At 34.3% G+C, this 22,853-nt stretch overlaps 1 protein-coding gene across 1 annotated transcript in view; it reads right to left on the reverse strand.

The window, feature by feature from the left end:
- Window positions 1–7,076: 7,076 nt before the first annotated feature.
- The window catches only part of LOC120635734, a 127,936-nt gene continuing 112,159 nt past the window's right edge, over window positions 7,077–22,853 (reverse strand). Inside the window, exons 4-20 of the mRNA XM_039906862.1 lie at window positions 22,517–22,646; window positions 22,115–22,229; window positions 20,266–20,341; window positions 18,399–18,539; window positions 16,206–16,347; window positions 15,475–15,560; window positions 15,010–15,168; window positions 14,029–14,178; window positions 12,734–12,863; window positions 12,308–12,416; window positions 11,726–11,811; window positions 10,507–10,628; window positions 10,052–10,123; window positions 9,486–9,607; window positions 8,235–8,349; window positions 7,800–7,827; window positions 7,077–7,382 (exon numbers count right to left, since the gene is read on the reverse strand). Of these exons, the coding sequence (XP_039762796.1) occupies window positions 7,351–7,382; window positions 7,800–7,827; window positions 8,235–8,349; window positions 9,486–9,607; window positions 10,052–10,123; window positions 10,507–10,628; window positions 11,726–11,811; window positions 12,308–12,416; window positions 12,734–12,863; window positions 14,029–14,178; window positions 15,010–15,168; window positions 15,475–15,560; window positions 16,206–16,347; window positions 18,399–18,539; window positions 20,266–20,341; window positions 22,115–22,229; window positions 22,517–22,646 (1,815 nt within the window). The 3' untranslated portion in view covers window positions 7,077–7,350. The remainder of the gene's footprint in view (window positions 7,383–7,799; window positions 7,828–8,234; window positions 8,350–9,485; window positions 9,608–10,051; window positions 10,124–10,506; window positions 10,629–11,725; window positions 11,812–12,307; window positions 12,417–12,733; window positions 12,864–14,028; window positions 14,179–15,009; window positions 15,169–15,474; window positions 15,561–16,205; window positions 16,348–18,398; window positions 18,540–20,265; window positions 20,342–22,114; window positions 22,230–22,516; window positions 22,647–22,853) is intronic.

Raw genomic sequence — 22,853 nt, forward strand, 5'->3', positions numbered from 1 at the left:
GTTAAGTATGATTTTAAAATTAAATATTTATTTATGTTAACTTTTTAGTATGGCTGTACGGTGGTATACCTTTGCCTTTTCCCTGCGGGTAAGAATAAAGATAATAATCAAATGTGTAACACTGATTTATTATTCATTGTTCTGAAGAATAGATAGTCTACTTTATATGGCTTAGATGAAGGATCGTGTGATATAGACATCGATATAAATCTGTACTTTACATGTGACTTAAAAGAAAAAATGGAGTATAATTGAGAAGTTTTCAGTGTCAGATTTAGGGCGGCTTACTTATTCCAGCTAAGACCAATGGAGTTTCCTTATGCTATTTTGGTGACCCCTTCCGGGTTTCGTTATGTTTGTATCCTCTTGAAGAATAATTTTGACAGAAAAAAAAAATTAAAAAGAAGAAAATATTCTGCCAAGTCAATTGCTGAACTTTGTGCAGGAACACACATTCAAAAAATATGTATTTACAAAAACAAATTTTGCAGTGGAAATAAAATATCTTAAACCAAAAAAATCGATTGATATGATAAAAAACATTTGGCACAATATGGCAATATTTTGACAAACACAAGTCGTGGTATAAATTAGACTTAGATGGATCTTTCATAACTAAAAAAGAACTGGAATTGGAACCACCAAGAAAATATTCCAATACGAAAAAAATGGCTTACAAAACTTCGAAAAAGCATATTAAATTCCAAAAACCTGATAATTTAATATTCGTGCACGAAGTAACAGTTCAGCTGGCGCGAAATTACGTTATGGTGCTTTTGTTGATACTGATATTTTATTGTGGGTATGCTTTTTTAGGACGGATAAAAATAGTAGAAGATTTTCAAGAATACGCCGACGGTAATTTAAAAATGGGATGGGATATCTGAAAATGCAAACTTCACAGGAAAAAATCAAGATCATATTTAAAAAAGTGATGGGGCGGTAAGATAGTGTGAACAATCAGGAAGTTTGAGATGCACCAAAAAATTCTTGCGATGATAAAATTCACATTTATAAAGGCTTTTTAAGCTGTTTCGAGCGAATTCCTATAATTCAAGCTTTCAAAAAACCCCGCAATAACCCTAAGTTTTGCGGCGCTAAATAATATCGTAAATAGGCTAACAGACAAACATATTTATAATAAAAATGGCTGAAATTACTCTATCCCACTTCTGATATGTAAATACTTACTTTTTTAAATACAGTCGGTATTCAAAAAAAAATTTTAATAAAGTGTATAAATTAAATGAAGCATATTTTTTTCTTTAAATGCCTACTATAATGCATATTTATTATAGTTGTTGACTTCTTTTTCGTTGATTTCATTTTCACAGTCATGAAAAACAAAAAGACACTGACCCTGAGACCTGTAAAGACCGTGTACACATTTTTCACGTAACGTACGCATCATAAGTGTCATATATGAGCCTACTTGAATGAAGATATTTTCGACTTTGACTATGAAAAACTTAATTGGGTTCAAACAAATAGAAGCGGTGAAAGCCCAGTGGGTAAGGGCTCGACTTCACTTTCGGGAGGCTGAATTCGAATCCCAGCACGCACCTCTAACTTTCCAAACGTTTAAGTAAATAAAATATGACTTGTTTCAACGGTGAAGGAAAACATCGTGAGGAAACCTGCATGCCTGAGAGTTCTCCATAATATTCTCAAAGGTGTGTTGAGTCCACCAATCCGCACTGGGCCAGCGTGGTGGACTGCGGCCTTAACTCCTTCTCATTGTGGAGTAGAGTTTGGAGAAGACCCGTGCCCTGTTGTGGTAATGGGTTGGTATGATGCTGATAATGAAATAAAACAGTGAATAATAAAATATAAACTTTTATTACTTTGACCAATGTTAGGGTGTATTCTGTAATGTATATATTATAAATATAATGATAAAGCTCAGAACAAATTAAGCTGTGAAACAAGTGTTAGTTCATAGTGTGTTTTTTTGCATTTCAAACATTTTTGTGAGTTCTAAACTTAACAAAGATTTTCGTTTAAGCAAATATTAAATTTTTATTAAACTCTTAATTACTTTATTAGCTATATTGAAATATCTGGGTAGGTAATTAGGTGTGTAACACGACATTATTTCAATCAATTTCAGAGATTTTTTTCTAATAGTAATAAGTTCTCATCTGGAATTTAGGATTTTTTTTTTTAGATTGAAAGTTATACAAGCATAAAACAACCAAAACAAAATCAATGGAATAATATCGTGTTTTATATTACTTTATAACATGTAGATGGTACCCATGATAATATTAGTATCAAATCGTTACATTATTTTTTCATTTGTTTTTATTTTAATTGGAAGATAGACACGTACGTAATATCGAGCCTTGACTTTTATTTTATTTAAATTAATTTCAAGATGCTTTCAAATATAAAATCAAAATATTATGTTTGATTTCATTACAATATATCAACATATCATAAAATTCGCATTTAATAGCAATTTTAATCTGTAAAAATATTTATAAAAGAAAACTTAATAACGTAGAATTTGATTAATATACATGGTTAAATAAATATTACGAGAAAGCCTGTGTGTAGTGTCTTGCGTCGTTGTCGAATGCCATGTATTTGGTTTCAGAGTGTAATGCCACTTCACAGAAATAACATAATTTATAATTTTTTTTGTATGTAATAAATTAATACTGAAGTTTGAAAGCCGTAGAACAAAAGTTGCCAGTTTTAACTCTTTATACGTTACTGAATATCTCAATCTTTCAATTAAAAACAAAATTTCTTATACATTAATTTCATATCATGAAGGAATATTTAAAATTTAATATCAACGTAAACTACCATATTTTGAAACAATCGCCTTATCGTACGGCAACACCGTAATATAAATGCCATGATAATATGGCAGCACAGAAGTTTCTCGCAATTTTGCGTTCTTTTTAGATAATAAATACATTTATGTGTACAATACTATTGTTAACCTGTGGAAATTGCTTCCAGGGTGCCAAGTGTGCGTTTTTGGAAAGAACGCCATCTATTGACAATACAGTCTCCCAGTATTGGTAACTAGATGGCGCTCTATCGATTCCATACAAAAACTACTTAACTTTCTCACAGTCGAATGAGTATGCGTAGGTAGATAATCACGCACACAAGGCATTCAGTGCTTTACCGGTTTTTTTTTTTAAATTCAACATATATTTTACGAATGATGAGATTTCTACAACCCATTAATGGCGTCAATTTACACAGAAAAGTAAACTTTTAGTTAAGCTGAAGCGTGAACCAAAAATTACAATTAAACTGAACCCGTAGGTCGATGACATTGGATAATATATTATGTAACATATGTAGCAAATAAGAGATATATAATACCTATTAATAATTTAAACACAACATTGTTTTTTTTAATTGTGTTTTTATAGTTCATGTAATATTATATATAATAAGTATATATTTCATTGTTACAAAATTGTCATACTTATTTCTATACTCTACAAGATGGAAATCGTTAGATACGTCATATACGACATGATAATTGAAGTAGGGCTATATCACTTATATTATAATGATATATCACTCACTACAAGTGAGTGAGTGAGTGAGCAAGTGAGTGAACTCACTCACTTGTAAGTGCGACTTTGAGTGACGCGACTTTATGAATTGGCCTAATTTTCAAAACCTGCCCTATGTTATTCGAAAGTGTCTATCTACTATAGCCAATAAATATGTTATTTCTGCAGAAGTTTAAAATGCAAATTAGATTTTTTTCAATATTTCTCGCGTAAACGCTCGTCAAGTGTCATGGTCGCACTATGACCTAGCAAATGCTTGTTCCATAGCTAACTATCTATTATTTTGGTAGCTGATCAACTAATAGTTTGAAATCACAAAATTCTTGATATACGCAAACAACAAGTGCCGAGATTTTTTAAGATAAGGCAAAATAATGTTTGTACAGGTGTGACATCATTCGGCCTTTCACCAGTCATGTCGGATCACTAGATTTGCAGTTTTATTTATTAAAAATAAATTCCAATCTCACTGAGAATATAACTAAAAATAAGTTTTTCATAATACATGAAATATATCATTAGATAAATTCAGTATTTTAGCGACTCTTTTGTTGCCCTCGTCATGCCAATTTCGCAGTATAATCTGGCTCACTACAAGTGTGTGAGTGAGCAAGTGAGTGATATAACTCACCTCATATGTCATATCTAGCGATTCAAATCTCTGCACTACAATATTTTTTAATCAATGTAAAGTTTTTCCATTTCTCACCGAATCCGTTTTTGTAAAATACTTTTTTTAATAAATAGAACAGAGTTTTTCTTCTTAAATATTTCTTGAGACATTAAATAAATAATTTATAATTACTGTAACTGTAAATCAACAACTAATAATAAAAACAAGTTTTTTTTTCAACCATATTTCACAAACTATCGTTCGGACATACGTACTTAATAAAAAATATACGTTCTTACGTGGATTTTCTCTCGTTTATTTTCATACTCGTTGAAGCTAGTATTGAAAATAAAACCAAACCGTTCGGATTCGTTCGGTTAAGTCGATTGAGGTCAAATGACGTCAAATTGACACATTTGTTAAAAATATTTTCAAGTCATTTCTTATGTTTAATTATAAAGAAAACAGATGTTGTTCTTTCAATTCAAAAAAAAATTTTATACAATTTATTAATAAATACCCAATTAAATAGGGTTTACATTGTAACCATATGACTTTAGTTTACATACAGTGCAAATTTGGTAATAATTTAAATTTTTGAACCAAAGGTAATATCTCCCCATCTCGTAATTGAACAGCATGGTGGAATTTCTTGAATCGAAATGAGAAGGTTAGAAAGTACCTGAGTCGAAATTAAACTTCACTTGGACAAGACATTTTTTTGTCTGGGACTTTCAAATTTGGACCTAAATGATTGGTGTGAATTGGTCGATTAGTCCATAGCACTCCACGGCGGCTAGAGCCCGAGAGTTGCAGATTCGAATCCCTACGGTTAGTTTCAAAGAGATGGTGAAATATCTTCACAACGTGTATTTTTTTTTTTTTTTTTTAATTAACTCAATTACATTTTTTGGTCGGTCTTATTACATTTTTATCGTACACTAAACTTTAATCAACTAAAATTAGTGCAGGTTAATTATTAGTTTACGTAATTCATAAAAACTAAATGTCCAAAAAAAAAAAACACGATAGCGACTTTAACGAGTGCAAAAGAAAATTTTCATTAACCTCGCTTTCCCTTTTTCTTAGACTTGCAGATCAAATATCGATATAAAAAAAGGACGAACGAAAATGTACCAAAAACTATATGTTTCCGATAGCAACACTGTAATTCAGTCATAAAAAGTAGAGTATTTTTATTATCTATGGCTCTGCTTCCCTTTATATTGATATTTATTCGATCGTCAAATATGTCTGTTTGTAGTGACTTTACCATCGGTTCGGAATGCAGATTCTAACGTGAAGAAACAATTAAGAAACTCAGCTTGTTCTCTTGTTCTCAAAAGTAAAATATGGTATCATCGGACAAAATAAGGCATATAACCCAATTCTATAATACACAAATCACAATAGTGTTGCCATAATGAAAGGGTAGCACTATTTTTACATCTGACAATTTAAAGATTTATGTGCAACGAAATTGGTGTCACACTTTTCCTAGAACATAATATAATAATACTTCTATAGATTAATTTCTCAAATTAATCTATAGAAGAAGCAAATTCAAGACTTTTATCAATTATCAAACTGGCCGTATATAATTGGAATGGAACAAAGGAACAATTTGGGAATAATTGGAATCCCATTTCGTACCATGGAGTCTTGGAGAAGTGAATTCTTCTTAGATTACTTTATAGTTCTGTGTGACAAAAGGTGACATAATCGATTTATTTTATCCTATGGTGTTGTGTGCTATAAATAGGAACTATAGCCAAAAACAATAACCCTTTGCAGACATAGAAGATACCATCATGAATTTACATTGATTCTAAAATATATATATAAATGCATATATTTTAAAATGGCAACATTACTGTGAAAGCATTACGGTAAAGTTTCCCAGCGGAGACTGATTTTCTTAGGCAGTTACATAATTATGATTATTAAGCAGTTTTGGTATACATAGTGAAATAATGCGTACATAGTGAGGCAACTCGACTGTCAGGGCAAGAAGGGCTGTGGTAGGCCGGCTCTGCTTGCTCGCCGCTGCTTCCAATGAGTATACTAACAAGTTGACTCACTATTTTATTATTACACATATGGTATGTTTATGATAAAAAAAAATATAATCGAGAAGCGATCGAGAGCGATGAGTTTCACTCTCAATTCTCTTACAAAAGAATATATCAAATATTCTTTTGTAAGAGAAAAGAGACTAAGAAAGAAGAGAGAAAGTAAGAATTGAGAGTGTAACTTTAAGGTCACGTTTTGAATTATTTTATTGTTCCGAAAACATTTAACAGTTAAGTGGCTTATAAAGGAGAGGAAGGTCAGTGAAGGAGCCCTTAAAAATAAATTAAGGCAACTTTTCTTAAAGGCTCGTTTACTGATTAGTCATTTATTTGTTGAGCTTATATATTTTTCTCCGTTTTTCTTGCTTAATATTGTTCAAAATGTTTAGTAATAATTATTACAAAAAAAGTTTTGTGGTATTTAAGATTTCATTTCTAGAGCAAGAGTGCCAACTCGCCATCAAACTGGATGTCCAGTTTGGCGATACATTAAATTTAAGGTCACTTGTGCATCTAAATGTATCAATAAATATTAAAAAAAGACATAGTTAAATTATAGATACGAAATATACAACGTAGAGCGAAAGGGAAACGGACAAAAATATATAAATATAAATAAATAAATATACTACGACGATACACACATCGCCATCTAGCCCCAAAGTAAGCGAAGCTTGTGTTATGGGTACTAAGATGACTGATGAATATTTTTATGAATAATATACATAAATACTTATAATATAAAGATAAACCGCCAGACACTGAAAAACATTCATGATCATCTAACAAACATGTTCCAGTTGTGGGAATCGAACCCACGGCCAGGGACTCAGAAATCAGGGTCGCTGCCCAGTCGCCGCGCCAGTCGGCCGTCAAATACAATAAATATCTAATACAAAATTAGGTGTGTGCGAAAACGTCTCCGACACAGATACTTTTTATACAATGTCTGACATCAGAAGTGAGATACAATAAAATAATATGATTTTTGTACAGTGGAATTGACTATATGTGTGTATTGTGTTTAGTGCTTTTAGTTTAAGTTTAGTGTACGATTTAACAAAAAAAATATAATTATGTAGATCTACATGTGTTGATTTAAAATAATTTAAGTTGTTCACGATGCGCCTCGACTTGTTGACGGGGATTCTGAAAAATAGAAATTAGCATTTATAATCCAATCAACTTGGTCTTAGCTTTTTGTGACAGAGCCCGACAACGCCCGCAAAGCCCGTAAAGTCAACATGTCCTGATGATGCTCCGGTTTCGGAGCGAAACGTGCGTAGAGGGTGTATTGCCGAGGATCTGTTTGGTGTGGAGTATAAGGATTGAAGAAATTATAAATTACACCACACAGATTCTCCTGCTTTTCGCGGAGTATAGCAAATTAAGCTTAATTTTGATAATATTATTGCAGTGTTCAGAATGAGAAGGATTTAGGCCGTAGTCCACCACGCTGGCCAAGTGCGGATTGGTGGACTTCACAAAAAAACAAACAGAATTAAAACTTTGGGAGTTGAGAGGAAAACAAATACAACATAAGACTGTTTAACTAAGAATATTCACCTGGATATGTAAGACTGACAGAGTCCTCCTGGAAAATAAAACGGTTTTCTTTAAATACGGACTCTATAAATCAAAATGAAATTAATTTTAAAACATCAAATACTAATATTATAAACGCGAAAGTGCGTTTGTTCGTACTTATTTTACGTCCTAACTGAGACACAAATCGACTCTATTTTCGGCATAAAGTTCTACTTTTCCCTGGCAAACAGATATTTCGCACGGGATTTGTATAAAAACTGTAATAAAAACGGACGAAGAAGGCAGACAGACAGACGGACGGTCAGCAAAGTCTCAGCAATCCCGTTTTACTATATGTTCACAAAACCCAAATAAAAGGGTTAAGTAAAAAATTTTTTTTTAAAGTCATGAAAGATGCCTTATGTGGTTCGGGACGCTCCTTATTTGACATGAGCTGTGCTTCGGGACGCTCACCTGTATTCGGCTCCTTTGTACGGTGAGCGTGTGCTGCGGGACGCTGCAGTCGGGAATCACGCCTATAGCGTTGTAGATCTCCCGTAGCATAACCAACATGGTGTCCTCCGATTCCCTTATTAAACATTATATTTAAAATGACATTGTGAGATGGTGATAACAAAAAAAAACACCCGGCTAAGTTTGTTGTGGGCTTCTTCTTAGATGTGGTTATCGCCATCATCTCAATACCGTGTAATTCTTATGTACGCATCAAAAGTGCCACCTATAGTGCCTACTTGAATAAAGATATTTTTGACTTTTGACTTTTGACTTTGACTATTTTTTTTAATCATCATCATCAAAGTCAAAGTCAAATATTTCTTACTAAATAGGCACATAGATGGCACTTTTGTGTACATAGCAGTTAGTAGTGTTGGCGATAACTACATTCGTAAACTTAAAACTAAAGCTACGAGGGTTCCAAACGCGTCCTGGTATAAATAAACTTAATTATAAATTTTAATTTTAATTGAATATTACTTATCAATCTGTTATAATAGATTAATTCATATTTACATTATTATTTTTAATAGTTTCTAGTTAAATAATTATTTAAGTTTTAATTTTTTTTTTTTTAAGTCCTGACCGGAGATAACCACGATAATAAACTGTTTACACCTATAATTGACTATCGTAATGGCACTACACAGAATTTGTTATTTAATTATTTATTATTATATAATTTATGGTTATCGCCATCATCTCACCACCGTGTAATTCTCATGTGCGCATCAAAAGAGCCACCTATGGCCTACTTGAATAAAGATATTTTTGACTTTGAATTTTACTCTGATTTAATGCACAAACAATTTTCTACCTAAAACTTTCTAGGGTATCGTGAAAGATATCAACTGAATTCGGCACGGCGCGACCTCTGCCAATACGATAATGCTGTATTTTTTTTTTTTTTTTTTTTAAATGAAAAAATGCTTTATTGTCATAAAGAATAACAAAACAGAATCAAAAGTACTTAAACATAACACATAACATATATACAAATTTTGTTTTATTTTGCACAGATAAACACCTATAATTGATTTTTATAATGGCACTGGACAGAATTTGTAATTCTAACATATTACATTCATTACAATTAATTGCTGGTGTGTCTTATGAATGAATAAATAAATAAATAAAAACTTTTTTTTTATGAATGTTACAATTAATTGCTGGTGTGTCTTATGAATGAATAAATAAATAAATACGCACCAGTAACAAACATGGCTGCTCATGGCGAATAAATATTCGTTGATCATCTCAAAGGGCGCCTCTTGCAGAACGTGGTCGATACGACGCCCGCCATTCAGCTTTCCTAGCATGTCCGCTGTTATCTGCGGAATCCATGCAAGTATTAAAAAAAAAAAAAAAAATTTGGACCCACTTGGATCATAAATAGTCAGTAAAATACCAAGTATAATAATAATAATTTAGTAAACTTAGCCTATGGAAATAGTTTATATAAAACCCTTCTGGCATGCCCGAATGGAGAGCACGTGTACCATGGCACACGTACTGACTGATGGTACAGATTGAAAATACGAACCCTAAAATCGTAAGAAAAAGAAGAAATACTTTATTGCACACAAACAACAAAATATACATAAAATAAAGAATAAACAAAAATTTTAGGCATTCGAAGGCGGCCTTATTGGTGCAAGCAATCTCTTACGATGTTTTCCTTCACCGTTGAAGCAAATGATATTTGAATAACTTAAAACGCACATAATATAGAATAGTTAAAGGTGCGTGCTGGGACTTATAACTTCTTGACTAACCTCGCGATCCTGTATTTGGTCCTCTTTACATTCCGCGTTCAGTCGCTCCTTCTCTATTTCTTCTTCAACCACCTGAAAGTATTTACTCATGAGAAAAATTTACAATATCTTTTACGGGGTAGGAGAGGGGATGAAGGGGGGGGGGGATAATAGGGTACCCCTTAGTTTCCTACCCCTAAGTTGGTGTAAAAATAAAAACAATAAAAGGGGGATTTCAAGAATAAAGAGGGGTATCAAGAATATGGGGGAAACGAGAATAAGGGGGTAACAATATAGGGGGTAGAAGGGTGTTAGTTAAAATAAAAACAATAAAAGGGTGTTACAATAATAAAGAGGGGTATCAAGAATATGAGGGGGGAAACACGAAGAGGGTAACAATTATAACGGGGGCCGGGGGAGGGGGCGCTAAAAAGTTAGTATGTCAGTTTTAAAAAGAGTTTAAAAGGGGGAGTCACCTTTTCAAGTTGAGTGTCCGGAGGTGGCTGCGTCTTCCACATGCTCGACCAGGTGCTCTTGATAGATTCTACCAGTTTCTGCTTTATATCGGCACCCACCCGCGCCATAGTGTCTTTTAACTCTGAAAAAAAAAAAAAACACGTAAGAAAAACGTACAATTTCTGTCTGAAAGGCATGGTTGCCTGTGTAAAAGGCATGATAAAGAATCGCTAAAATATTATATCATTAATTTATTTATTTAGTAAAAGCACCCCGTGAAGACATCAGAAGACTGTTGCCAAATTCGTCTCCCCGGGCCTATTCAGAGAATTGAACAACAACAAGTAATAATTACAAAAAATAAAACATAAAAATAAGCTATATAAAATAAAGAATTAAAAAAAAACAGTAACCAAAAATTCAAAAATAATAAAAAAAAACATTCAAACATATATTTACTATCGCAGATCACCCACTCTCTAATACCATTTTAACTTGTTTTTGGTGCTGAAGCGGCGGGGAGTTACATATGTCCAGCTCCGAATTACTGTGAGTTAGGTCATTGAGCAAGCGCCTATAACCTTCCACTGCTAGACACACAGATTTAAGAACATACAGAAACCGTGTACACGTCTAATATTGTAGCATCAAAATCCACTCCAATTAAGATTGGTGTCATGAACAAACGGTTAGTCAGTGGCGTACATACAGGGTATGCAGATGATATAAAATAGAGAAAATCACCAGAACGAGTTACAAAAAGCCTACCCTTAAGTTTTTATAGCTCGTACTGGAGATTTTTTCAATTTTATACAGCTATTTAGCAATTGACAGTAATTATTTTACCTATAATCTTCTAAGCGTTCACCATAAAATGGGAAAATTGCAAAAAAAAATTGAGCTAGCAACATTCCGCAGGGGTAAAGTGAGACGTGCGCGGGGCGTTTTCAGGAATGAATGAATGAGGATTCTGTACGTTCATAATTCTATGGCCCCACCCATTGCCACTTCAGCTTCGCGACTCATTGAGCTATGAGATCTCCTCCTTCCCGATTTGATCACGTAGAGATAGTCCTAACATAGCTCTCTCCAACGCCAGCTGAGTGACTCTTAAGTCTTCTTAAAGACCCATAGTCAACGACCACGTTTAGGAGCCATAATTCATCACTGGCAACACTGGCAAAGAGACCATGTGGTAAAAACCGTCATAATCTTGATAAGTAAAAAAAAAATACAGACCTAAATGCATCCTTTTCCTTCCTTTATGGTGTGGAATCAAATAGGGCTTGACATCTCGAAGCTGTGGATTTACCATGGGCTCCAGTCTAAAAAAAAAATACTTTTATGAGAATAAACATATTGCCTAAGTTCATGCATTTCATTACGCAGGTAAGACCTATATTTAGTTAAACTTACCTGAACTTTAATTTTGTTCAACACAACTTACCTTTCGCTGATTTCTGGCTGGCTTTGGTAATCATCAGATATTCCCGGATAATAGCGGGTAAGCACATAAATTAAATCAAATAAGGTCTTACCTGAACATTAAAATGTATATCATGAACTGGAGAAATTGTTGTAGCAGAAAAGTTAGTCGGTGATCACATAGCATAATAATTTAAATAACATTTAACAGGTAAGTTGCATTTAAACTTACCTCAAGAAAATTTATGCGCATTAATCCCGCAGAAGTATTACGCTAAAGCATTCAAATTCAGATTCAAAATTCAAATTCAAATTCAACGCTATCTTATTACGAAAAAGTACGAGTACGAGTCAGGCAGGTAAGTTTTAAAACGGGTAAGTTACGTTACCACTTACCTGTAAGCAATAGGATCGTATGGATGGAAGATGTTGAAGAAGTTCTTGCACGTCGGCAAACAAAAGTCGAGCCCAAGAGTGTGAACACCGCGGATGCATTCAAATATAGCTGAAAAAAAAAGATTTTTAAATTATAGGTATTAATTTCTTTAGCAACTATTGCTTATTCTATAAATTAATTAATTTTTCCATTAATATAAATATAATGGGACTGGAACATCTTTAAGAAAATATAATTGGACATTTTTCCTTCAATATAAATATAATGGGACTTAAATGCTTTTTTAAATATCGTGATTTATTACTGTGTCCTTCAAAAAAAAATATATATATATATATATATATATATATAAACCTACAAATTCCCAGCTGCTTCTGGTTTCTATAGTCAAGGCCAAGTTAAGGTAATAGAGCCAAAAAACTTACCTATAGGACTGCCGAGGGCATATAATGCATCTGGATCGAAGTCCAGGTGAGGGTATTTGACGCAAGGCTGACCCGTGCCGGCTGTACCCGTCACATACTGCTTGTCAGTTGACACCTGCCTCCCAGCGTCCTGGAATGAAACAGAATGATTGATACCCGTTTTCACTAAACCTAGGTATCGCTTAAACCAAATGCCTAACGATTTGGGCGTTGTATATAGAAAAAAAATGATTCACCAACTCTTAGGTGACAGCTACGCTTACTTTCGGGCTAGACGGCGGTGTGTGTATTGACGTAGTAAATAAACAATTACCTTACCAATTTTCTTAGGCGTTACTTATTTACGCATAAACTTGTTCGTGGTTAGCGAAAATGAGAATACATAAATAATAAATAATTTATATAATACGACAACGCACACATCGCCATCTAGCCCCAAAGTAAGCGTAGCTTGTGTTATGGGTACTGAGATTACTGATGAATATTTTTATGAATAATATAGTGGCTGGGTGTTTATATGTATATACTTATAATATACATATAAACACCCAGCTACTGAAAAACATCCATGCTCATCACACAAACATTTTCCAGTTGTGGGAATCGAAACCACGGCCTTGGACTCAGAAAGCAGGGTCGCTGCAAACTGCGCCAATCGTCATTAGTAACTTATGACGGCCTCCCGCAGTGGTTGTATGACTTACCTGTTAAAGGAATTGTGTTAATAAAACTTACCTCAGGAATTATGACTCAGCAAGTTGTAATAATAAATAAATAATAATATAAATTCATATTTATATTATTATTTTTAATAATCTTTAGTTAAATACTTATTTATGTTTATAATTTTTTTTTAATTGTGACCGGAGATAACAATGATAATGCTGTATACACCTATAATTGATTATTGTAATGGCACTAGACAGAATTTGTAATACACACTTATTTTTTTTTTTATGAATGCTGTTACAATTAATTGCTGGTGTGTCTTATGATTAAATAAATAATTGATTCAGGCAGTTAAAATATCACTTGCTTTAGCGGTGCAGGAAAACATTGTGAGGACTTGTATACCTGAGAGCATTCTCCACAGCGTTCTCAAAGGTATGTAACCCAATCTGCACTCGGACAGCGTGGTGACCTAGAGCCTAAGCCCTTCTCATTCTGGGTTCAATCCCATCAATGGGTTAATAATGTTGAAGTTGTAATAAATAGCTCATTCCTTTGTTGTTGGCACGTAATTTCAAATGACTCTATAAACTACCTGTTGACAGAATTGTACTAAACGAACTTACCTTAGACGTCTGGTGACTCAATAAGTCATACAAGATGACACTGCCTAACGAGTGACCCCCTAATGAAACGCCGCCTTCGTAATTGGGATTCCTCTGCTTGAACAGGGCGTAGATTCGATTCAGCTCACCGCATACAGTGTCTATTATCGTCTGTAAAAAAGTGATAAAGACTTATATAGCTAAAGATTTAGGGTGCATTAATTCAAGCACCAAACACGTATGCCCGTTTTCCGTTACCTAGGAATCGCCTTAATCGGATGCCTAGTGACTTAGGTGATTCCTAGAGAAAAAAATTAAATTCTTTTTTTAATAACCTTAAGTTCATACGAAAAATTAACAAACACGAAATACGACACCTGTGTGTGGCAAAAAACGATAAATTAGGTAATATGACGGCGGCCGATTGGCGCAGTGGGCAGCGACCCTGCTTTCTGAGTCCAAGGCTGTGATGAACATGAATGTTTTTCGGTGTTTATCTATATATTATAAGTATTTATATATATTATTCATAAAAATATTCACCAGTCGCCTTAGTACCCATAACACAAGCTACACTAACATTGGGGCTAGATGGCGATGTGTGCATTGTCGTAGTATATTTATTTTATTATTCTTTATTTATTTGGGAATTTTCTCCGGCCCGGTCTGGTGGGAGGCTTTGGTCGTGACTAGTTACCATAATACCGACAAAGACGTGCCGCTAAGCGATTTAGGGTCCCGGTGCGATGTCGCGTGGAAACCGATTAGAGGTATGACTACCATACTCCCTAACAGGTTAGCCCGCTACCGCCAGGGCTAACTTGTAGCGGCATATAAATAAATAAAAAAAGCATATTAGGATTCCTTCCTTAAATTACACTTTAAGAAAGACTTTATTTTACAATTTCAATTTCAATTTTAAATGAACCGAGAAACACACAATATTAACGTACAAGACACTTTCATATTTTTTTCAGGCTGACTAAATTTAATGAAACTTACCTGACAAAATACAGGGCTGGTGTAGAACAGTACATCAAGCAACGTATCGTTTGTAAAGTTTCTCAACCGCGGTATACTTTCGAGGGTCACGGCCGCTAGACGTGTGTCTACCCCGTTTTCCCCCGAGTGCAGACTGGAATGCCAGGATATTGGAAGCACCTGTAAATAATATTATGATTATCATTTGGCTTAATAATGAGATCAAGTTTTCTCGTCTCATGTGAGAATTTAAGCTAACTAAATGAGCTTAAATTTTCTAGATGATTTTAATTCGGGTTGACAGTTACAATGTGCCTATTAGAAGTATTTGAGTATGTGATAAGTCGGCTTTATGTATAGTGATCCGCGAACATGCTAAACACAAAGCCAACGAGACAGCTAAGCTGAGCTAGTATAGATTTTATCAAGTAATCTTTTATTGAAAATAAAAATATAAACACATATATTTCAATAAAAAAATCTCACCTCCACTCTTCCCACAAGGCCACTGTCATAAGAGTTCCTGTAATGCGCCTGCACTAGTTGTAAGCTTGTAGACCTGAAGTCATCAACTGAAAATGAAAATTATATTGTACTCCAAGCTGTTAAGTAATCCGCACTGCTCTCGAAAATTCAAAAGTACACGAAGCTGAACGAATACGTGTCGCAAAAATTCGAGTCACATGGCACTATATGCTCTGTCCTACTTGGGTACACAGCGGAGAGAGGGAGAAAGAATTAAGAGTTACAGCCGCGACACTCTTCAACCCATTACAGACTCACAAATAGTAATAATAACAATAATAATAATCATGTATTTCAGGCTTTACCCATAAAATTTAACATCAGTTACGAAATAAAATTAAATGCAATTAAAATAAATACATGTCAAAAATAAAATAATTAAAAACTAAATTAAATCAAATCCAAATAATAATAATTAAAATATTGTACTCCAAGCTGCATTAAGAAGGCTTTCGCCGTACTCCACCAAGCTGGCCCAGTGCGGATTGGTGGACTTCAAACGCCTTTGATCAAATTATAAAGAACTCAAAGGCTGTGTGGAAAATTTATATCTACTATAATATACAAAATAAACAAAAAAGAAGCAATAACGTTAAAGAAACTTAGAATTTCATTGAAAAAAGTCACAGGTAAGTTCAGTTAACGCGACAGGTAAGTTCGGTTAAAATAGCACTACAATAAAATCAACTTACCCACTTCCTCCACAGACCGGAAGCGCATATCGCAGGCCGAACCGACGCCATGGCACAACAGCAGCAGGTGGTCTATACTCGATGGTTCGGTATCCTCTATTTCCGACTCGACGCAACCTCGCACCACGCGTTGACGCATCGACTGTTGAAAACAATATTATTTTCAAGATCATCTTCCTATAAACTCTTTTAAAATTAAGGGAAAAAGTAACATCGAAAGTACGAAAATAAATATCTTGGACTCAGAAAGCAAGGTCGCTGCCCACTGCGCCAATCGGCAATAGGGAAAAAAACATCAAGGATTTGTCACTATAAACATGTTAATATTATATGTATATGTGTGTGTATTTATGTATATTCATTAATATATATTATATTTATATATATTATGTTATTACATTTATTATTTAATTTAATTATTTATGTATATAGTATATATATATACATTTATATTATTGCGATTTCCCGTCTCTCATTGCCTTATTCCAATAGTTATGGTAGCCTGGAAGAGATCACTGTTAGTGATAAGGCCGCCTTTTGCATATAATTTTAGTTAATGTAAGTGTTCCAGTGTGTATTTCCTTTATATGCAATAAAGTTGTTTAAATAAATAAAATAAGGAGTAGAAATATTTTCCTTGCAACTATTTCTTTAACTATTTCGTTGAAAGTGTCTACAGATAGTATTATGAAAATTTAGCTTAACTTGCATTTTTTTGCATTTCTATGTGACATTTGCATCCTCAGGAGATGTTGACTTTACAATGAATAATTGTTGTGACTTAACAATTATTCATTGTAAAGTCAAAAAGTATGCTTCGGTATCGGAGCGAAACGTGCGTAGAGGGTACATTGCCGAAGATCTGTTTGGTGTGGAGTATAAGGATTGAAGAAATTATAAATTACATCACACAGGTTCTCCTGCTATTCGCGGAGTATAGCAAATTAAGCTTAATTTTCATAATATATCATGGATTTCCGCAAAGTAACGCCTTCTATCCAATACTTCCTTTATACGACGGCTGATTGGCGCAGTTTGCAGCGACCCTTATTTCTGCGAGCCCAAAGCTGTGGGTTCGATTCCCACTACTGGAAAATGTTTGTGTGAAGAGCATGAATGTTATCAGTGTCTGGGTGTTTATATGTATATTCTAAGTATTTATGTATGTTATTCATATAAATATTCATCAGTCATCTCAGTACCCATAACACAAGCTACGCTTACTTTGGGGCTAGATGGCGATTGTCGGAGTATATTTATTTATTTATTTATTAAAAAAATAAAGGAGATTAACGAAATAGACGCAGATTATAACTAACAATTTTCTCCTTTTGATGCCTCCATTCTCCAGCGCCGTGTACCATAAAGATGAGGTGGTCTATTTTCTGTGGTTGGTCTTCCGAGACGTTTATCTTTGGTGGGTTACGGTACACGCTCTTACCGAACACGAATAGCTAGGATGGGTGAGGATAGATTAGGATGGATCAGCAAAAACAAATCAGGATAAAAAAAAAACCTAGCTAAGTTTGTTGTGGGCTCTTCTTAGACCAGGGCGCGTTTTGAACCCTCGTAGTTTTAGTTTAAGTTAACGAATGCAGTTATCACCATCACTAACATTAGTGTAACATGTTAAATGTATGAACGCTTCATAAGTGCCTGTGATAAGGTCTACATGAATAAAATATTTTTGTAATTTTAAACTCGCGTTGATAGCGCATTAGGTAGGAACTCGACTTCACTTTCGGGGGGCCGAGTTCGAATCCCAGCACGCACCTCTAACTTTTCTATAACTGGCATATGATTGACATAATATTTGTCAATTAGCCGACACTTAAAAAAGTTAAAAAACAACAAGTTGTTAAAACAATGTGTTACAGTAATTTTAAAACCTTTTTGATAACTATAAACTTAATTCATTGTTGCCAGATAATTATTAAATAAGATAGGTTAGCCCACTACCATCTTAGACTGCATCATCACTTACCAGGTGTGATTGCAGTCAAGGGCTAACTTGTAGTGGAATAATAAAAAAAAAAACAGTGGAATCCTCCAGCCGAGTATACGGCGGAGAGAGGGTTAGAGAGAGTGTGAGAGAGAGGGAGAGATAGAGAGAGAGAGAGTAAGAGAGTAGAGATAATTTTGTGTAAATGCTGCCGGGAATAAAACTCGCGGTATTTTATCGTAGATACTCACCGGGGTGGACGTGAAAGTGTCAGTGGAGGTCTGCAGGAAGTGCACCATCACAGTGGGTCCGTGCATCACCACCATTTCATTGTTGGGGAGAATCAGCCGACGGTGCCATTCGCCCGTGGTGACACTGTTGCGATACATATCCTGGAAGATACACAGTCAGGTGAGTATGACTAAAATAAATTGTTAAAAAAACTATCAATTGGACTAAAGAATGCTAAAAACCCGGTTAAGTGAGCTGGACTACAAAACAGTTCAGTGTTTCCGAGAAAAAAAAGGCTAAAACATAGAGTAAAAAATGATTGAGTTGGGCTAAAAAAAACTATTAAAACCCGGATAAGTGAGCTACAAAACAGTTCAGTGATTCGGAGAAACAAAATAATCTTAGGCTAATCCGGACGGACTAAAAATGTTTGTTGACTAAAAAACTAACTAAAAAAATAGTAAAATACTATTTATTGAGTTGGACTTCGAAATGCTAAAAACCCGGTTAAGTGAGTTGGACTACAAAACAGTTCAGTGATTCCAAGACAATATATGGCTAATCGAGAAGGACTGATAATTATTGACTAAAAAAATAGTAAAAAATTATTAATTGAGTTTGGACTAAAAAATGCTTAAAACCCGGTTAAGTGAGTTGGACTACAAAACAGTTCAGTGATTCCGAGACAATATATGGCTAATCGAGACGGACTGATAATTATTGACTAAAAAAACAGTAAAAAATTATTAATTGAGTTTGGACTAAAAAAAATTTAAAACCCGGTTAGGTGAGTTGGACTACAAAACAGTTCAGTGATTCCGAGACTATATATGGTTAATCGAGACGGACTGATAATTATTGACTAAAAAAATGGTAAAAAATTATTAATTGAGTTTGGACTAAAAAATGCTTAAAACCCGGTTAAGTGAGTTGGACTACAAAACAGTTCAGTGATTCCGGGACAATATATGGCTAATCGAGATGGACTGATAATTATTGACTAAAAAAATAGTAAAAAATTATTAATTGAGTTTGGACTAAAAATGCTTAAAACCCGGTTAGGTGAGTTGGACTACAAAATAGTTCAGTGATTCCGGGCAACAAAATGGCTAATTGGGACGGCCTTAGAATTTTTAATTGTGTTGCGACTTACACAGTTCAGTGAATTAAACAAATAAATGTTAAAAATCCGATTAAGTGAGTTCAACTACAAAACAATTCAACTATAAGACAAACATCGCTAAGTATGTTGGACTGAAAACAGGCTATGTAAGTTTTACTAATAGGGGGAAAACGAGGTAAATTACAAAGCGGCTAAGTGAGTTTTAACTATAAAACAGTTCAGTGATTCCTATAAAAAATGGCTAAGTCTGTTAGTCTCAAAACAGGCTATGCGAGTTGGACTAAAAAGTTAAAGTGAGTTAAATTACAGAGCGGTTAAGAGAGTTGGATTTACAATTACAAAGCGAGTTAGACCTAACTTTTGAGTGCACAGAAGACTATTGTTGTTGTAATAAGGTTGTTTTTAGCTTGCAGTTTGTGGTTAGTTTAAAAGAAAATACGTATGCAATTTATCAAGGTTTAATTGCGACTAGTTATTAGTATTTCACATAATTTAATTGGGATTGCTATGCTTGTGTGTAAATTAATTTATGTATTAGAAGAGGCGGCCTTATCGCTATTAAGCGATAAGGCCGCCTCTTGTATTCTACTTCCTTCTTCATTTTTCTGTTTTTATTTTGTTTTTGTATATGTTAATGTTGTGGTATACAAATAAAGAGTTAAACAATAATAATAAAGTTTTAAAAGCTACACTATAGGTTTAAGTATTCTGTCACGATAAGTGTTAGAATAAGTACATATATAAATAAATACGTAAATATTAACCTCAAGTTTTGCGGCAACAGATTCCGTGTAGGGTACATATCGAGGCACGGCCGTACCTTTGTAGAACCAACTGCATCTGAAAAATAGCATCGTAAATATTAGGTTATTAGAGGGTAGTTATTTTTGAAAAATATATCCAATTTTTTATATATAAAATCAAATCAAAATACACTTTATTTTACACCAAATATAAAGAATTTAAAAAAAAAAACTAAATAAAGAAAGAAAAGGTACAATAGGCGGCCTTGTCGCTTAAAAGCGATCCAGGCAACCAAAATATTTATAATATTATATAATATTTTCGCTATAAGACTGATGTGAAAGGCATATACTAATTTCCGCATCGACGGTAGGAGAGCCGTAGCTTAATTGGAGAAAGCGCTCAGGCCGCGATTGCCAGAGAGTCGCAGGTTCAAATCCTGTAGGTTCCGAAAAAAAATTTTATATGCTTTTTAAATTTATAAAATTGATAATTCCTCCAAGGTAAAAAACACTAATAAAATATTGTTGTGTGTTGTGTGTTTTTTATATACGTATATATATATATATATATATATGCTATATATATATATATATACATATATATACGTATATACAATGGAAAGCAGGCTAGAAATAACAAGAATTACGAAATTATATTATTATCATATCGTATCTTTCGTATTCGTAAGCTGACCCCAGCGCCATCTGTCGGGCTGGTTTGTGAATCCAAACCATCCAGGATGCCACTCAAACGCATACCAAAAAATTTATTCAAATCGGTCCAGACGTTTAGGAGGAGTTCAGTGACATACACACGCACACAAGAAATATATATATATATACTAGCGGATCCCCACCGCCATCTGTCGGGCTGATTTGTGAATCTAAACCATCCAGGGTGCCACCCAAACGCATACCGAAAAATTCATTCAAATCGGTCCAGCCGTCTAGGAGTTCAGTGACATACACACGCACACAAGAAATATATATATATACTAGCGGATCCCCACCGCCATCTGTCGGGCTGATTTGTGAATCTAAACCATCCAGGGTGCCACCCAAACGCATACCGAAAAATTCATTCAAATCGGTCCAGCCGTCTAGGAGGAGTTCAGTGACATACACACGCACACAAGAAATATATATATAAAGATATACTAGCGGACCCAAGCGCCATCTGTCGGGATAATTTGTGAATCTAAACTATCCAGGGTTCCACCCAAACGTTTACCGAAAAATTCATTGAAATCGGTCCAGCCGTCTAGGAGGAGTTCAGTGACATACACACGCACACAAGAAATATATATATAAGATAAGATATATACATATATATATTTTATTAAATGAATACACGTTTATTATACACCATATAAAAATACAGGAAAAATATAAATGAATGAATGAATGAATGAATGAATGAATGAATGAATGATTTATTTATTTCTCCACATTACTTATAAGTACGAGTACAATATAATGTTGCTTACGGGCTATTTTGTTACACATTTATAATGTGGGGACTGATGCTTGAACTAGGTAGAACCTGTATCTCAAGCCACCAGGCCCTTTCCCCAGGATAAAGTATACAAGGATGAATATAATATAGTTTAAGTAATGTTATAATCACAGTTATTCGGTAATATTTAAATTAAGTAAGAGTAACTTTGTGTTCTATATCTTAAATAATGAATTTCTTTATTTTAACAGAAGATTTAACTTATGCAAAGATTTTAGAATAACTAGTTCACACGATGTATACATAGCGATCTCTTCCAGGCAACCGATGGCGTAAAAACTGCTCAAGACGAGAGTTAGGTGGTGCATATTTATATATATGCCTTGAATAGTTAATATATATTATAGTTACCTCATGACGTTGCTGGGTTTATCAGCCCAGTAGACAGCAGTTCTGATACGTCCCATGACATTGACGTCAAATCTTCCACCGTCAGTCGCCACTATTGTTTCTTCGTTTAGATCGGCTGAAAAGATATTCATTTCTTTTATTCACTTGCCATGCAAGTGCATATTGCGTTTTTAAAACAGACTTTTTCGACTGTGTGTTGCATGTCGCGTGACGGTCGGCCGCGGAGTAGGGATAAAGTGACAGGCGCTCGTCCGAGCAGCCGATTCCAATATGGCGGCGCCCATAGTTCGCATCAGCTGACCGTGTACTGTATAGACTATCACTCATTTTAACAACGTTGATAAACAGCCCATGTAAGCTGTTGGTGCGAATAAATAAATAATGACGTCACAACTAACTTACGGCTATTGTAAGCATCCTCCAACGCTTTGGAATCCCCCGCGGAAAATCCCCTCCATATCGACTTATCCTCGAATTCCACGTGATAGAACCAGTGGTATTTCACCGGATCATAATCCGACGACGTGCGGTTCTGGAAAAATATATTACAGAGGCTTCAGACCGCGGTTTAGTTGCGATGGCCCAGTGGGTACTTCGACTTAGCTTCTTATCATCAAAGGTATTTATTTTATTTAGTATTATTTTTACTACACATATTGCCATCTAACCCCAAAGTAAGCCTAGCTTGTGTTATGGGTACTAAGATAGCTGATGAAATTTTTTATCAATAATATACATA

Source organism: Pararge aegeria, chromosome 27, assembly GCF_905163445.1.
Source record: "Pararge aegeria chromosome 27, ilParAegt1.1, whole genome shotgun sequence".
In the NCBI taxonomy this organism is placed as follows: domain Eukaryota; kingdom Metazoa; phylum Arthropoda; class Insecta; order Lepidoptera; family Nymphalidae; genus Pararge; species Pararge aegeria.